A 16,514-nucleotide genomic window follows, 5' to 3' on the forward strand; every position below is an offset into this window, starting at 1 on the left:
CCTGCTGGATTTAGGCTTTATTTGCTGTTCTTTTTCCAGCTCCTTTAGGGTAACGTTAGATTGTGTGTATGGGACTTTTCTTGAAAAAGGCCTGTATTGCTATATACTTCCCTCTTAGGACTGCCTTTGTTGCATCCCAAAGTATGTGAACTGTTGTGTTTTCATTTTCATTTGCTTCCATGTATTTTTTTTATTGTTTTTTAGTTTCCTGGTTGTCCCATTCATTCTTTAGTAGGATGCTCTTTAATCTCCATGCATCTGTGTTCCTTCCAAATTTCCTCTTGTTATTGAGTTCAAGTTTTAAAAGCATGTGGTCTGAAAATATTCATGGTATAATCTAAGTCTTCTGGTTCCAGTTGAGACCTGATTTGTGATACAGTATGTGATCTCTTCTGGAGAATGTTCCATGTGCACTCTAGAGGAATGTGTATTCTGTTGCTTTAGGATGAAATGTTCTGAATATTTCTGTTAAGTCCATCCGGTCCAGTGTGTCATTCAAAGCCCTTGTTTCCTTGTTGATCTTCTGCTTAGATGATCTTTCCATCTCTGTGAGTGGGGCGTTAAGTCCCTTACTATTACTGTATTATTATCAAAGTGTTTCTTTAATTTTGTTATTACTCGGTTTATATATTTGCCTGCTCCCAAATTAGGGGTATAAATATTTACAATTGTTAAGTCTTGTTGCATAGACCCTTTTATTATGAATCAGTGTCCTTCCTCATCTCTTATTACAGTCTTTGGTTTAAAATCTAGTTTGTATGATATAAGGATGGCTACTCCAGCTTTCTTTTGATGTTCATTAGCATGGTAAATGATTTTACACCCCCTTACTTTCAATTTGGATGTGTCTTTGGGTTTAAAATGAGTCTTTTATAGACAGCATATTGATGGGTCTTGTTTTTTTAATCCATTCTGATACCTTATGTCTTTTGATCGGAGCAATTACTCTATTTACATTCAGAGTAATTACTGAAGGATATGAATTTAGTGCCATTGTATTACCTGTAAAGTTGCTGTTTCTGTATATTGTCTCTGTTCCTTTCTGGCCTTTGTTACTTTTGGGTTCTCTCTTCGCTCAAAGGATCCCCTTTAATATTTCTTGTAGGGCTGGTTTAGTTTTCACAAATTCCTTTTGTTTCTGTTTGTCCTGGAAACTCTTCATCTGTCCTTGTATTCTGAATGACAGCTTTGCTGGATAAAGTATTCTTGGCTGTATATTTTTCCCATTTAGCATGCACATTGAATATATCATGTCAGTCCTTTCTGGCCTGCCAGGTCTCTGTAGACAGGTCTGCTGCCAGCCTGATGTGTCTACCTTTGTAGGTTCAGGACCTCTTGTCCTGAGCTGCTTCTATAATTTTCTCTTTGTCTCTGAAATTTGCTAGCTTCACTATTATATGTTGAGGTGTTGACCTATTTTTATTGATCTTGAGGGGGTTTTCTGGGCCTCCTGGACTTGAATGCCTGTTTCCTTCCCCAAATTAGGGAAGTACTCAGCTATAATTTGTCTAAATGAACGTTCTTCCCCCCTGCCCCCATCTTCTGGGGCCCCCTATTATCTGGATATTATTTTGCTTTATAGTGTTTGAGTTCTTGAAATTTCCCTTCATGGTCCCGTAGTTGTTTTTCTCCCCCCTTCTCAGGTTCCTTATTTTGCATCATTTTTTCTTCTATCTCACTGACTCGCTCTTCTGCCTTCCTTATCCTCACTTTGGAGCCTCCGTTTGTGACTGTATCTCAGTAATAGCATTTTTAATTTCGGCCTCATTAGATTTTAATTTTTTATTTATACAGGGATTCTCTACTGTCTTCTATGCTTTCTTCAAGCCTAGCCAGTATCTTTATAATCGTTTTAAATTCTAGTTCAGACATCTTACTTATATCTGTTATTGATTAAATCCCTGGCAGGGATTATTACCTCCTTTCTTTTGCGGTGAGTGTCTCCATTTCGTCATTATGTTGAGAAAAGAATAGAAGAAAATGAGAGATTAGACAAAAATAACAACAGAAAAAAACAAAACAAACCAGAAGAAAACAAAAACAAAACAAAATAAGAAAAAATCAAACAAGAAGTAAAACAGAACGAAACAATAAACTAGATCCTGGGTGTATTTTGGTCTGTTTGTTAAGAGAAACTATATCCCAAAATAGCAAAGAAAGATAATTTTATATATATATAGAAAAATAAAATAAAATACAATGAAAGTAAACCAAAAATTATATATATACAAATATTTATATATATATGTAAAACATGTATAAAAATAAAAATTACCCATTCATCTGTTGAAGGGCGATGGATAAAGAAGATGTGGTCCATATATACAATGGAATATTACTCAGCCATCAGAAAGGATGAATACACACCATTTGCATCAACATGGATGGGGCTGGAGGAGATTATGCTAAGTGAAATAAGTTAAGCACAGAGAAAGACAATTATCATATGGTTCCACTCATATGTGGAACATAAGGAATAGCATGGAAGACATTAGGGGAAGGAAGGGAAAACTGAAGGGTGGGAAATCAGAGAGGGAGATGAACCATGAGAGACTGTGTACTCCAGGAAACAATGTGAGGGTTTCAGAGGGACAGGGGTGGTTGGGGTAGCCTGGTGATGGGTATTAAGGAGGGCACGTGCTGTAATGAGCACTGGGTGTTATACACAAATAATGAATCATGAAACAGTATATCAAAAACTAATGATATACTGTATGGTGACTAACATAATAAAGAAAAAAAATTAAAGAATAAAAGAATTGAAAAAATAAGAAAATTAGGTGAATGAAAATAAAACTGGAAGACTAAAGAATAGAAAAAACCCCACGAATGCTATATACTGTATTCCCCAAGAGCTGAAGTTTTGCAGTTCTCTATCATCTGTAAACTTGGTGCTCTCCAGTTGTTCCTGCTGGTCTTCTGGTGGAGGGGTCTATTGATCAATTCTCAGGTGCCCTTGCCGTGGTGGATCTGTGCTTCCCTTGCCAGGGTGCTGGGCTCAGTGTATGTGGCTCTGGATTGCAGTGTGTGGCACTGATTTGCTTCTTGAAGGCTTTTAGCACTGATGGCGGGATGAAAATAGTGGTGCCTGGATCTTTATCCCTGGAGCTGAAAGTTGGTGTCCCTCACTCTTCAGTGAGTCCTCACAGAAAAGCAGTCAGTCACTCTGTCTCCCTGTTTTTTGTCCGAACTCTGTGTTCACTTAGCCTGTGACTGACTGTTTTTATCTCAGGCATGTGCTGGAGTTTCGGGTCTCTGCAAACTTTTATGGACTCCTGAGATGTGGATCCATGCTGTTCCTTCTGGGAGTTTGTGGGGCATCTCGCTGAGCTTCTGCCTTTTGCCTAGACCCTGCCCGTAGAGCGGTTGTGCAACCATGCAGCAGTTCTCAGTTTACAGCTTATAGCAACACAGAGCCGAAAGCTGGCACCTAGACTTGCTGTTTTCATTCGGCTTCCCCACTCCAATGCCTGGGAACTCTGCCGCACTCAGCCACTCCCATTCTTCTTGTGGCCTCCGGGATCCTGAGACCATGCTGTCTCACCTGGGATTCCACCCTGCTTTGCCACCTGAGCACTTTTAATCCAGTGATGTCCCCCACTGTAGCAGACTCATAAAAGTTCCGATTTTGCATCCTACTGCTTATAATACTTTGCAGTAGCCTCCTTAAACAGGCAGTTCTCTCTGCAGTTTCCTCAGATACATCACCCTGGATACCAAGTCTCGGCACCTCCTACCTTCCAAAAAGTGATTGCTTTTCTATTTTAGAATTGCAGCATTTCTTTTCTCAGATCTCCTCTTTTCACAGGTGTTCAGAATGATTTGGTAACTATCTAGCTGAATTCCAGGGACCAGACAAACTTAGGGTCCCCTATTCCTCTGCCATCTTAGCTCCCCTCCCTGGGGATTTCTTTAGTGAGAGGAGAAAGAATATTTCAGGCATCTTCATGTCCACATAGGCCCCCCCTCCCCTGAAGGGATAGACATAGAGGCATCTTCTGCTACTGTAAGTCTTGGAGAAAAGATGGGTCTCATCAGTCATCTTAAAGTTCTCTTCTGGCATGAAGCTTTCAGTTTGACATCTTGTTTTTAAGTGTCCATTGTTGAGTGATTAATAGATTTTATAAACCTCTTAGCCAGAAAGTCTTTTCTTGAATAAGTCATATTAGGGTTTGTTCTTAAATTCTTTGTGTGAAACTGCTACGAAGGTAAAGCTGTTTGAAGTTTTGACTAAATTGCTGTGATTGGAAACTATGCATGCTATTTACCTCACATTGGTATTTGGTCATATAGGGAAATGTCCCTGCTACATAACTGTGTTTTTTGAGACAATTGGTATGGTAGAAGCATCCTGACCTGTAAGGTCTGGTTCTGGGGTAACAGGGTCACTGAAAACATTGGAGAAAGTGGGAATTGCCAGCTGGGCTATGTGAACAACAGGCATTTGGCAAGGCATATAAGTGTATACACATTCTTTATACACATTCTCTGATGTTTGTGTATGGGTTTGCTGCATTGAGCATTGGTGTGTTTATGTCACTGACCACCCACTAGTGTATCATCTACAATTTTCGATCAGGGATTGGCTGTTTTCACAAATAGAATATTTGAATGCCACCTTGCTTACGTATTGTCTGTGGCTGCTTTCCTGTGACAGGGGAATACTTGGATAGTTGTGACAGAGACCACATTGCCCACAAAGCCTAAAAATACTTACCATCTGGACTTTAACAGAAAGTTTGTTGATCTCTAGTTCAGATTATTTAAAATAGAATGGGAACTTAGTCACTTATGGAGCAATCTCATTTCTTCTTTTACATTTCTTCTCATTTCTTTTCTCATCCTCTATAGGTTTTACCAGGTATTTTTTTTTCAATAATTCACATTTACTGCATTTTTGCAAAGTTTTTAGCTTAGTTATCAGAGTAAAAAGAATCCAACCACATTTTTGTAATTTGTTTTATCCCTTTATGTAATATTTAACTAGATTATACTAACAAATATTATTGGAAATAGATGCTGTCATGCAGTTAATTTGTGGTGAGCATGACAGGAACAGTGTGCAGACAGACCTGAGAGACAGTGGTCAGAGAGCTGCAACATCTTGTGGTGGGCCAAGTTACGGTATTTTATGGAGGCAGTGGAGTTTTTGTTCTGTGTTCACTACTTGGTTGAACTGAACCCAGTCGTTGAGCCCAAACTAGTACGGATCAGGACTTTATTATTCTTTTAGCTAAAACAAAAAGAAAATCTGGCTATCCTTTTTTTAATTGTTTCTGTATCAACCTGAAGTATAAACTAGATTTCATTTGGCCAGTATAGTGTTAACTAAATATATTAATGGTGTAGGTTTGTTATGGGTTATATTGAGTATTTGAGCCATTTAAAAGTTGCATTAAGATGTACAGTTATTTTTACTTAAATATATTTGTGTTTTTTTAGGTCAGGTGTGGTCTTGGGGAGATGGTGACTATGGGAAATTGGGCAGAGGTGGTAGTGATGGCTGCAAAACACCAAAGCTTATTGAGAAGCTTCAAGACTTGGATGTCGTGAAGGTTCGATGTGGAAGTCAGTTTTCTATTGCTTTGACGAAAGATGGCCAAGTTTATTCATGGGGAAAAGGTGACAACCAGAGACTTGGGCATGGAACAGAAGAACATGTTCGTTATCCCAAACTCTTGGAAGGCTTGCAAGGTGAGTGCAAAATGTAAACTTTTAAAACTCTTTGAAGCTTTTTCTTCAGTAATCTTTTAAAGATTTCAGGGTTTTTTTTTTACCTAATATTTCATGAATGACTTATCATTAGAAGGCTTTTACTCACATTTTCATAGGTATAGATAATAATGGAAAGTAGGTTGTCTTTATTAAAAAACGGTGTAGGGCACCTGGGTGGCTCAGTTGGTTAATCGTCTGCCTTCGGTTCAGGTCATGATCCCGGGGTCCTGGGATCAAGTCTCACATTGGGCTCCCTGCTCTGCAGAGAGCCTGCTTCTCCCCCTCTCCTCTGCCTCTCTCTCTCTGTCTCTCCTGAATAAATAAATAAAATCTTTAAAAAAAAATGGTGTAGAATTATTCTCACCAGATTTCATTTGAAACTCATTCAGTTTTACTAATATTGGTAAGTCCTTTTTGTGGCAGGCATCTATTCATCATTAAGTAAGCTGACCTTAGTGAGATGAACTTCTATTGGTGAGGTTACCGATACCTATAGTGTAGACATTGCTAAGATGACAGATATGCATGGTGCTGTGGGAATGTAGTGGGAGATAGGATTGGGTCCTTTGGGAGTGTTCTCACTTGAACTTATCCTTGATGGGTAAATCCTGCTTGTTTGATTTCAAGGGCATCCAGCATGCATTCTAGATAGAATGGGAGCCAAGGCATGTAGGTGTGCTTTGCAGATGCCTTCTGAAGTATGGGAGAGGTTGATGATAGGTGTATCAGGTGGCCTGTAGTGCTAAAGGGGGTGGGCAGGCTGTTTTTTAAAGTAGACTGTAAGTATTTTAGGTTTGAGTACCATACATTGTATGTCTCAACTACTCTTTTCTGCTGTTGTAGTCCAAAAGGAGCCATAGACAATATGTAAATAAATGGGCCTGGCTGTGTGATAGTACAGCTTTATTCACAAAAACAGTCCTTGGCATGTGTTTGCATGAGGGATGAAGTTTGTTGAATCCCTGAGCTAGATTCTACTTTATGTTTTTGTTTTTTTGTCAAGGGAGTTTGGAATTGAGACTTTTACATGGGACTTGCTTGTTTCTTTCCCCATCATTATTATTTTAAAACATATTAATACCTTGAGGTGCCTGGGTGGCTCAGTTGGTTAAGCGTCTGACTCTTGGTTTTGGCTCAGGACGTGATCTCAGGGTCATGAGATGGAGCCCCGCATTAAGCTCTGTGCTTGGCATGGAGTCTGCTTGAGATTCTCTCTCTCCCTCTCCTCCTCTCCCTGCTCATGCATGCATGTGCTTTCTCCTCTCTCTCTAAAAATAAATAAATCAATAAAATCTTTAAAACATATTAATACCTTGATGACAAGAAGGTACTATGGTATTTATTATTTTCTAAGTTTCTGAGGTAAGTTGTGGGGTAATACAGTTGGTTGTATGTTATGGAGCTGTGTTTGAATTTTGTTAGCCTTCTTGTTTATATATTTTTTTCACTTAGTAAAGGAAATCAGCTACATTTATTAGATACAGAGATAGCTTACTGTGAAAGCATTTAAATGATTGATGGTACAGTCATTTTGGCCATCACTATGTCAACGTCTCATAGGCTCAAGATAGAATTGTTCTCCTTACTCGGGTAGAATTTTGTAGCTGAATTATTTTTTACGTTGACATTACTGAAAATATCCCTTGTGTTGGTCATGTTAGATTTACTATTAAGCAAAAATACAATACTTTAATACTATTTAAATAGGAAAAATGTATTTGTATTATTTCACTTTGGAGAAAAAGATGTTGTTTTAGAAAACTTCCTTAATTAAGATAGCCCACAATCTGGGCTATAAAGCACACGTTAACATATTTAAAAGAAGAGAGATCAAACTATGTCCTCAGACTGCAAGGGAATTAAACTAAAAATTGTAACAGAAAGATAGTTGGGAAATCCCCAAATGCATGGAGATTAAACAACAAACTTCCAAATAACACATGGTCAAACAAAAAATCTTAAGAGAAATTTTAAAATATTTTGAACTGAATGAATATGAGAACAACTTACCAAAATTTGTGGGATGCAGTGAAAGCAGTGCTTAGAAGGAAATTAGAAGGCATATGTTAGAAAAGAAGAAAAATCTAAAGTAAGTAATCTTTGTGTGCAGGAAAGAAAACCATTAATAAAATGTAAAGGTGGGGTGCCTGGGTGGCTCAGTTGGTTAAGCGTCTGACTCTTGATATTGGCTCAGGTCATGATCTTAAAGTTGTGAGATTGAGCCCCACATTGGGCTCTGTGCAGGGCATTGGAGCCTCATTAAGATTCTCTCTCTCCCTCCCTCTCTCCCTCTGCCCCCCCCACCCCCCGGCACACTCACTCTCTCTCTCTCAAAAAAAAAAAACAAAAAAACCCCACTAAAATGTAAAGGCAACCTATAGAATATAGAATGGGAGAAAATATTTGTAAATCATATATCTGATAAGGGGTTAATATCCAAAATATATAAAGGATTCTTAAAATTTAGTAGCAAAACAAACAAAAAGTGTACCCCATAACCAATTTGATTAAAAATTAGGCAGAGTATCTGAGTAGACATTTTTCCAAAGATGAGTTATAGATGGCCAACAGGTACATGAAAAAGGTGTGTGCTCAATATCATTAATCATCAGGGAAATGCAAATCAAAACCACAGGTGAGAGAACACTTCATACCTGTTTGAATGGCTGTTATCAAAAAGACAAGAAATACAAGTGTTGATGAGGATGTGGAGAAAAAGAAACCCTTGTGCAGTGTTGATGGGAATGTGAATTGGTACAGCCACTGTGGAAAACAGTAAGGAGGCTTTACAAAAAAGAACTACCATATGAACCCACAATTCCACTTCTGGGTGTTTATCTGAAGGAAGTAAATATGTGAACTTAAAAAGGTATCTGCATCCTCATGTTCATTGCAGCATTATTCACAATAACCAAGATATGGAAACAACCTAAGTGTCCCATTGGTAGATGAGTAGATAAAGAAAATGTAGTATATACATATGATGGAATATTATTCAGCCATAAAAAAGAAGGTAATTCTTCCGTTTGTGTTAACATGGATGGACATTGAGGGCATTATGCTAAATAAATAGGTCAGATAGAGACAGACAAACACTGTATAATCCTACTTATTTGTGGAATCTAAAAAAAAAAAACACCCCAAAACTCTCCCAAAACCCCCACCAAACTCATAGATGCAGAGAATAGATTGGTGGTTGCCAGAGGTGGGAGTTGTGGGGAGTGGGTAAAGTGGGTGAAGGTGGTCAAAAAGTACAAATTTCTAGTTGTGAAATAAGTCCTGCGGTTATAATATACAGCATGGTGACTGTAGCTGTTAACACTTTATTGTGTATTTGAAAGTTGCCAAGAGAACAGATCTTAAAAGCTCTCATCACAAGAAAAAAAAATTTGTAATTATGTGTGGTTATGGATGTTAAAAAAATATCCATAGTCTAAGTTTCTACCTTAGGAAACTAGATATAGGAGAGCATATTGAATCCAAAATAAGAAGAAGGAAAGAAATAATGAGAATTAGAGAAGAAACCAATGAAATTGAAAACAGAAAATCAGTAGAGAAGATCAAAGAAACCAAAAGCTGGTTCTTTGAAAAGATTAAAAAAATCAGTATACTTTAACTAGGCTAAGAAAAAAGGAAAACAGGACACAAATTACTAATACCAGAAATGAAAGAGAAGACATCACTACAGATCCTATTAACATTGTAAAGATGATAAAGGAATACTAAGAACAAGTCTGTGCCTGCAAATTTGGTAACTTCGATGAAATGAACCATTTCTTTAAAAGACACAATTTGTCAAAATTTATACAAGAAGAAATAGACAAACTGAATAGGCTTATATCTCTTAAAGAAATTAAGTCAGTAATTAATAACTTTCCAAAACAGAAAACATGAGGCCCAGATGGGTTTACTGGTGAATTCTACCAAACATTTAAGGAAGAAATTATACCAATTCTCTGTAATCTCTTTCAGAGGATGGAAGCAAAGGTCATACTTCTTAATTCATTCTATGAGGCCAGCATTACCCTAATACCAAAGCCAGACAAAAATATTATTAGAAAAGAAAATTACAGACCAACATCTCTCATGAATATAGATGCAAAAATCCTCAACAAAATATCAGCAAATCAAATTCAACAATATATAGAAAGAATTAAACATCACCACCAAGTTGAATTTATTCTACATATGCAATGTTGGCTAGTTAACCATTCAAAAAACCAATTAATGTAATCCATCAAATCAACAGAGTAACAAGAAAAATCACCTGATCATATTAATCGATGCAGAAAAAGCATTTGATAAAATCCAATACCCATTCATGATAAAAACTTTCCGCAAACTAGGAATGGAGAGAACTTCATTAACTTGATAAAGAAAATCTATAAAAGTCCTACAGCTAACATCATACTTAATGGTGAGAAACTTGAAGCTTTCCCACTAAGATAAAGTGCAAGGAAAAGATGTCTCATCTCACCATTTCTTTTCAAAATCATACTGGAAGTTCTAGCTAATGCAACAAAACAGCAAAAGGATATTAAAGGTGTACGGATTGAGAAGGAAGAAATAAAACTATCTTTGTTCACAGATGACATGAATGTTTATGTAGAAAATCTGAAAGGATCAACAAAAAAGCTGTAATAAATGATTATAGCAAAGTTGCAGGATACAAAGTTAAAATACCAAAGTCACTTGGTATATACCTTAGTTCCTATATACCAGCAACTAAGAAGTGGAGTTTGAAATAAAAACAAAATACCATTTACAATAGTATTAAAAAAGTGAAATACATAGGTATAACTCTTAACAAAATAAGTACAAGACCTATGTGAGTAAAATTACAAAAGTGATGAATGAAATCAAAGGAGAACTAATAAATTGAGAGATATTCTGTGTTCATGGGTAGGAAGAATGAATACTGTCATTTCTATCTTGATCTATACGTTTAATGCAAGACAAACTGATTCTAAATTTTATGTGGAGAGGCAAAAGACCTAGAATAGCTAACACAGTATTGAAGGAAAAGGGCAGGTTGAAGGACTGACACTACCCAACTTCAAGACTTAATATAAAGCTACAGTAACCAAGAAAGTATGACATTGACTAAAGTATAGAAAATAGATCATTGGAACAAAATAGCTGAGAAATAGACCCACATAAGTATAGTTAATTGATCTTTGACAAGGGAGCCAAGGCAGTACAATGAAGCAAAGGTTCCTTTTTCAACGGTTTTGGAACAAGTAGACATTCACATGCCAAAAAAAAAAAAAAGAATAATTGATAATGGGCGAGGCTATGCATGTGTTGCGGTGGGGAGTATAAGGGAAATCTCTGTGCCTTTTCCTCAATTTTGCTGTGAACCTAAAAATATTCTAAAAATAGAAAGTCTCATTGAGGCAAAAAGAATATACTTTGCGTGATTATACTTGGGACAGGAGAATATGATTTAATTAATTAAAATACACTTGTCTCTTTCTGAATGAAAATATGAATAAGGAGAAAAAAGTAACTTTTTTCATACTAAGGTAAGGAAAAGATCCTTTTCATACCTTGGTATTATTTAATTTTCAGGCTATAGGTCTTAATAAATTATAGCTAGTAAAACGGGTTTTAATAACATACACGAAGCAGAGGAATTATGCATAATATTAAAGCAATGAATTATCCTTTAGAAGTTGACATTAAATACCTCCTGACCTGAATGACCTAAGCAGAAGTCAGGTGTGAAGCTGTATTGTATCACTCTTTCCTCCTAGGGAAGAAGGTAATTGATGTGGCTGCAGGCTCCACCCACTGCCTGGCTCTGACTGAGGACAGCGAGGTCCATAGCTGGGGGAGCAACGACCAGTGCCAGCACTTTGACACCTTGCGTGTGACCAAGCCAGAACCCGCTGCACTGCCAGGACTGGATACCAAACACATAGTTGGAATTGCCTGTGGACCTGCTCAGGTACTGAGTAGATAGGTTGGTTAGGTGTTTTGTGGAATTTTGGCTTCCTGTCTTCTTCGCTAGTATGTAGAAATACCATTGACTTGTGTTTGTGGTCCTTGTATCCTGTAGTTGTAGTCAGTATGTTGAAGAGTGGTGAGAGGGCACATCCTTGTTCCTGATCGTAGCGGGAAAGCATTTTTCTAGTCTTTCACCATTAGCTAGGATGTTAACGGTAGGATTTTTTTTAGTAGATGCTTTATCAGATTAAGGAAGTTTCCTTTAACTCCTACTTTTTTGAAGGTTTTTTCTAATACTGAATAGATGCTAAATTTTCTCAAATGCTTTTTTTCTTCTCAAATGATATGATCATGTAGTTTTTGTTCTTTAGTCTGTTTATATGGTAGAATATGTTAATTATTTTTCAAATATTGACCAGACCTTGCATTACTGAATAAACCCCACTTGGTTATGGTATATTATTCTTCCTTATATATTGCTTTATTTGATTTGCTGATTACATTGTTGAGGATTTTTCTGCTGATGGTCATCAGAGATAATTGGTTTGTGGGTTTTTTTTTGTGTGTGTGTGGTTTTATACTGTATGTCTATCTTTTATCAGGGTAAAACTGGCCTCATAAAAAGTGTTGACAAGTGTTCCTTTCTCTTTTGTTTTCTAGAAGGGATTGTGTAGAATTAGTGTTATTTCTTTTTTAAATGTTTTTTTGTGAATCCATCTAAGCCAGGAGATTTCTTTCTCAAATAAAAAATTATTTCTTTAAGAGATAACAGAACTATTTAGAGTTTTTTTTTCTTGAGTGGATTTTCCTGGTTTGTAACACTCAAGGAGTTGTTCCATTTCGTCTAAGTTGTCTGATTTTTGTGTATAAAGTTTTCCTTAGTATTCATTTACTAATCTTTCAAAGTCTTTGGGATCTGCAGTAATATTGGTAATTTTCTTCTTTTTTTCTTTTGCCAGTTTCACCTAGAGGTTTATCCATTTTATTATTCTTTTTAAAGAACTAGATTTTAATTTCATTAATTTTCCCCTTGTTTTTTGCTTTCTATTTCATTGGTTTATTCTCTTGTCTTTGTTATTTTTTTCCCCCTTCAGCTTGCTTTGGGTTCATTTTGCTCTTTTTTTAGTTTCTTCAGGAGGAAGCTTAGGTTAATTTTAGACCCTTCTTCTTTTGTAATATTTAAGCACTTGCTGCTATAAATTTCCCTCTAAGCAGTGCTTTAATTGCACCCACACATTCTGATGTATTTTCATTTTTGTTCAGTTCAAAATACTCTCTAATTTCTCTCGAGAATTGCTTTGTGACCTGTGGATTATTGTGTCATTTAATTTCAAAGTGTTTGAAGATTGTTCTGTTACCATTCTGTTACTGATTTCTAGTTTAATTTTATTGTGGTTAGAGAACAGACTATATGATTTTAGTTCTTCTAGATTTGTTCAGATTTATTTTAGGTCTCAGGATATATTCTCTTATTAAGTGAATGTTCAGTGTGTTTGTTTGAAAAGAGTTGTGTATTTTATTGTTGATGTATTTTGCTGTTGTTGGGTGAAGTGTTCTATAAATGTCAATTAAATCCAGTTTGTTGATGGTATTATTCTTTTCTACATCCTTGCTGATTTTCTGTCTGCTTGTTCTGTTTCTTTCTGGGAGGGTGTTAGTATATCCAAGTATAATTATGTATTTCTCCATGTCTTTTTTCAGTTCTGTCAGTTTTCTTTTAATATCAATGCTTTTGGTCATTAAAAAATTATGGTTGACTGAACAGTGGCATTAAGTATGTTCATGAGATTGTATAACTATCACTGCTATCAGTCTCCAGAACTTTTTCATCATCCTAAACAGAAACTGTATCCATTAAACAATTACTCTCCATTTCTCCTCCCCATGGTCCCTAGTAACCTCAAATTTACTTTCTGTGAATTTGCCTATTCAAGATACCTCTTATAAATGGAATCATATAATATTTGACCTTTTGTGTCTGGCTTGTTTCATTTAACATAAGGTTTTCAAGGTTGATCCATTTGTAGCATGTTTCAGGATTTTATTATTTCTAAAGAATTAATAATATTCCATTTATATGTATATCCCACATTTTGTTCATATATTCCTCCTTCGACGAACACATGAGTTATTTGTACCTTTTGGCTGTTGTGAATAATACTGCTATGAATATTAGTGTACAAATGTCTATTTGAGTCCCTACTTTCAGTGTTTTTGAGTATATATCTAGAAGTAGAATCGCTGGATCATATGGTAATTATGGGGAATTTGAAGAACTGTCAAACTGTTTTCCACAGCAGCTGCATGGTTTTTACATTCCCACCAGATAGACACAAGGCTTTCGATTTCTCCACATTTTTGTTCATACTGGTTATTTTCTGCTTTTGTTTGTTTGTTTGAAGCCATTCTAGTGGATGCAAAGTGGTATTGGACTGTGGTTTTGATTTGCACTTCCCATAGAAAAGCTGTTGAGCATCTTTTCATGTGCATATTGACCATTTGTATATCTTCTTTGGAGAAATGTCTGTTAGGTCCTTTGCCCCTTTTGAATTGTGTTTTTTTTTCCTTTCCTTATTGAGGAGTTCTTGATATATTGTGGACATTAATCCCGTGGCAGGTAATATGATTTACAACTATTTTTTTTCCCATTCTGTGCTTGTCTTTTCATTCTGTTGATAGTGTCCTTTGATGCACACAAGTTTTAATTTTGAGTAAGTCCACTTTATTTTTTCATATGTTGCCTATGCTTCTGGTGTTATATATATCCAAGAAATCCATTGTCATGTAGATTTTATCCAATGTTTTCTTCTAATAGCTTTAGTTTTAGCTTTTATGTTTTGGTCTTTGATCCATTCTGAGTTACTTTTTGTATATGGTGTAAGGTAAGGATCCAATTTGATTGTTTTGCAGTTTTCCCAGCACCATTTGTAGAAGAGCTTGTTCTTTCCCCATTGAATGGTCTTGGTACTTGTCAAAAATCATATTACTATACAGACAAGAGCTTATTTCTGGGCTCTCCATTCTGTTTAATTGGTCTGTATGCCAGTATTTTATTGGTACTTTATGCTACTACCATACTGTTTTGATTACTGTAGCTTTGTAGTAAGTTTTGAATTAGGAATTTTGAGTCTTCTAATTTTATTCTCTGTTTCAAGATTATTTTGTTTATTTGGGGTCACTTGAGATTCCATATAAATTTTAGGATGGGTCTGTCAGTTTTTTATATATTTTGAAGCTCTTTTTTTTTTTTTTTTTTAAAGATGTGTACAGATTTAGGTTTGCCTTTAGGTTTGTCATCTTGGTGAATTGACCTTTCTATCATTATGCAGTTTTCCCCCTTATCCTTGTTGTTCTTTGCACTGAAGTCTCTTTTCTCTGATTTTAATGTAGGTACTTTACTTTTCGTTTAATTAGTGTTTGCATACTGTAATTTTTCCATCCTTTTACTTGAAAATTATTTTTAAATTGAAATAAGATATATTCATGGGAATTTGCCAATATCATAGGTCTTGTTTACTGTAGCTATATAAGAAGTTTATATCCTAGTTCCTTTGCCTTACCATATAATGTTTAGAGTAGTCTTGTCTATATTGGCAAAAATATCTTGCTTGGACTTTAATAGGAATTGTGTTCAACCTCTTATCAGTTTGTGGAGAATTGGCAGTTTTGCTATATATAGTCTTCCAGTCAGTGAAAATGGTATGTCTAAGCATTTACTTACATCTTCTTTGATTTCATTTATCAGCATCTTCAGTGTATAAGTCCTATACATGTTTTTTTTAGATTTACATCTTTTACTTTTAACCTGCCTATCTCATTATGTACAGAGTGAGTTTCTTGGGTACATGTTTAGGTGCATTTTTTAAAAAAAATTCTTGAGCCAATCTGTCTTTTAATTGGTATACTTACTGTAATTTTTGACATATATAGATTTAGGTCTTCTATTTTGTTGTTTGGCTTTTGTTTGTTTTCTATTATTTGTTCCTCTGTTGTGCTTTTCCTGCCTCTTTTGGAGTATATGAACTTTTTTTAGTATTCCACTTATTTTGAATTTGACTTTATTTTTTTATATAGTTTTTTTTTTTTAGTGGTTGCTGTAGGATTTATCATATACATACTTAACTCTTTGCAGTCTACTTAGAATCAATATTTTACCATTTTAATTGGAATGTAGAAACCTGTTTAATTTTCAAGTACTTGGAGATTTTTCTAGTTATTTTCATCTAGTTTTTATTGATGTCTACTTTCTGTTGTTGATTTCTAGCTTAATTTTATTATGTTCAGAGAAAATATGATTTCAATTCTTTTAGATAATTATTTTATGATTAAATATTCTAAATATGACTGTATTCTGTTATTGCCGAGTGTTCTATAAATGTCAATTTGTTCTAGTTCATTGATGGTTTTGTTCATTTCTTTTCATTTTTACTGATTTTCTGTCTCTGGTCTGTGTTATTAGGAGGGTAGTTTTGCTATCTTCAACTATGTTTTTGGATTTATCTATTTCTTCTTTTATTTCTATCAGTTTTTACTGCTATGTGTTTTATAGTTAGATGCATATTGTTCAACATTGTTCTATCTTCTTGGTGAATTGACCCATTTATCATATATAGTGTCTCTCTTTAGCCCTAGTAATTTCCTTCCTCTGAAGTTTGCTTTGTCTGATATTAATATAGCCGTTTTCTATCCCTTTACTTAGCCTTTTTTAATCTTTCTCTTTAAGGTAGATTTCTTGTTGATACCATATAGTTAGGTTTTGATTTTCATATATCCTGACAACTTCTACTTTTTGTTTGTATGGTTAGACCATTTAAATATAACGTAATTATTTATAAGTTGGATTTATTTCT

At 35.3% G+C, this 16,514-nt stretch overlaps 1 protein-coding gene across 7 annotated transcripts in view; it reads left to right on the forward strand.

The window, feature by feature from the left end:
- Positions 1–16,514, forward strand: part of HERC2 (HECT and RLD domain containing E3 ubiquitin protein ligase 2) — a 236,769-nt gene that overhangs the window by 63,787 nt on the left and 156,468 nt on the right. For all 7 annotated transcript variants that reach the window (XR_014148742.1, XM_081831489.1, XM_081831490.1 and 4 more), the window contains 2 exons: positions 5,443–5,694; positions 11,472–11,665. Coding sequence is in view for 6 of the 7 variants with exons in the window: in XM_081831489.1 (XP_081687615.1) it covers positions 5,443–5,694; positions 11,472–11,665 (446 nt within the window). In the remaining variant the exon portion in view is untranslated. The remainder of the gene's footprint in view (positions 1–5,442; positions 5,695–11,471; positions 11,666–16,514) is intronic.

Source organism: Leptonychotes weddellii, chromosome 9, assembly GCF_054177405.1.
Source record: "Leptonychotes weddellii isolate Sample4059 chromosome 9, ASM5417740v2, whole genome shotgun sequence".
NCBI lineage: Eukaryota > Metazoa > Chordata > Mammalia > Carnivora > Phocidae > Leptonychotes > Leptonychotes weddellii.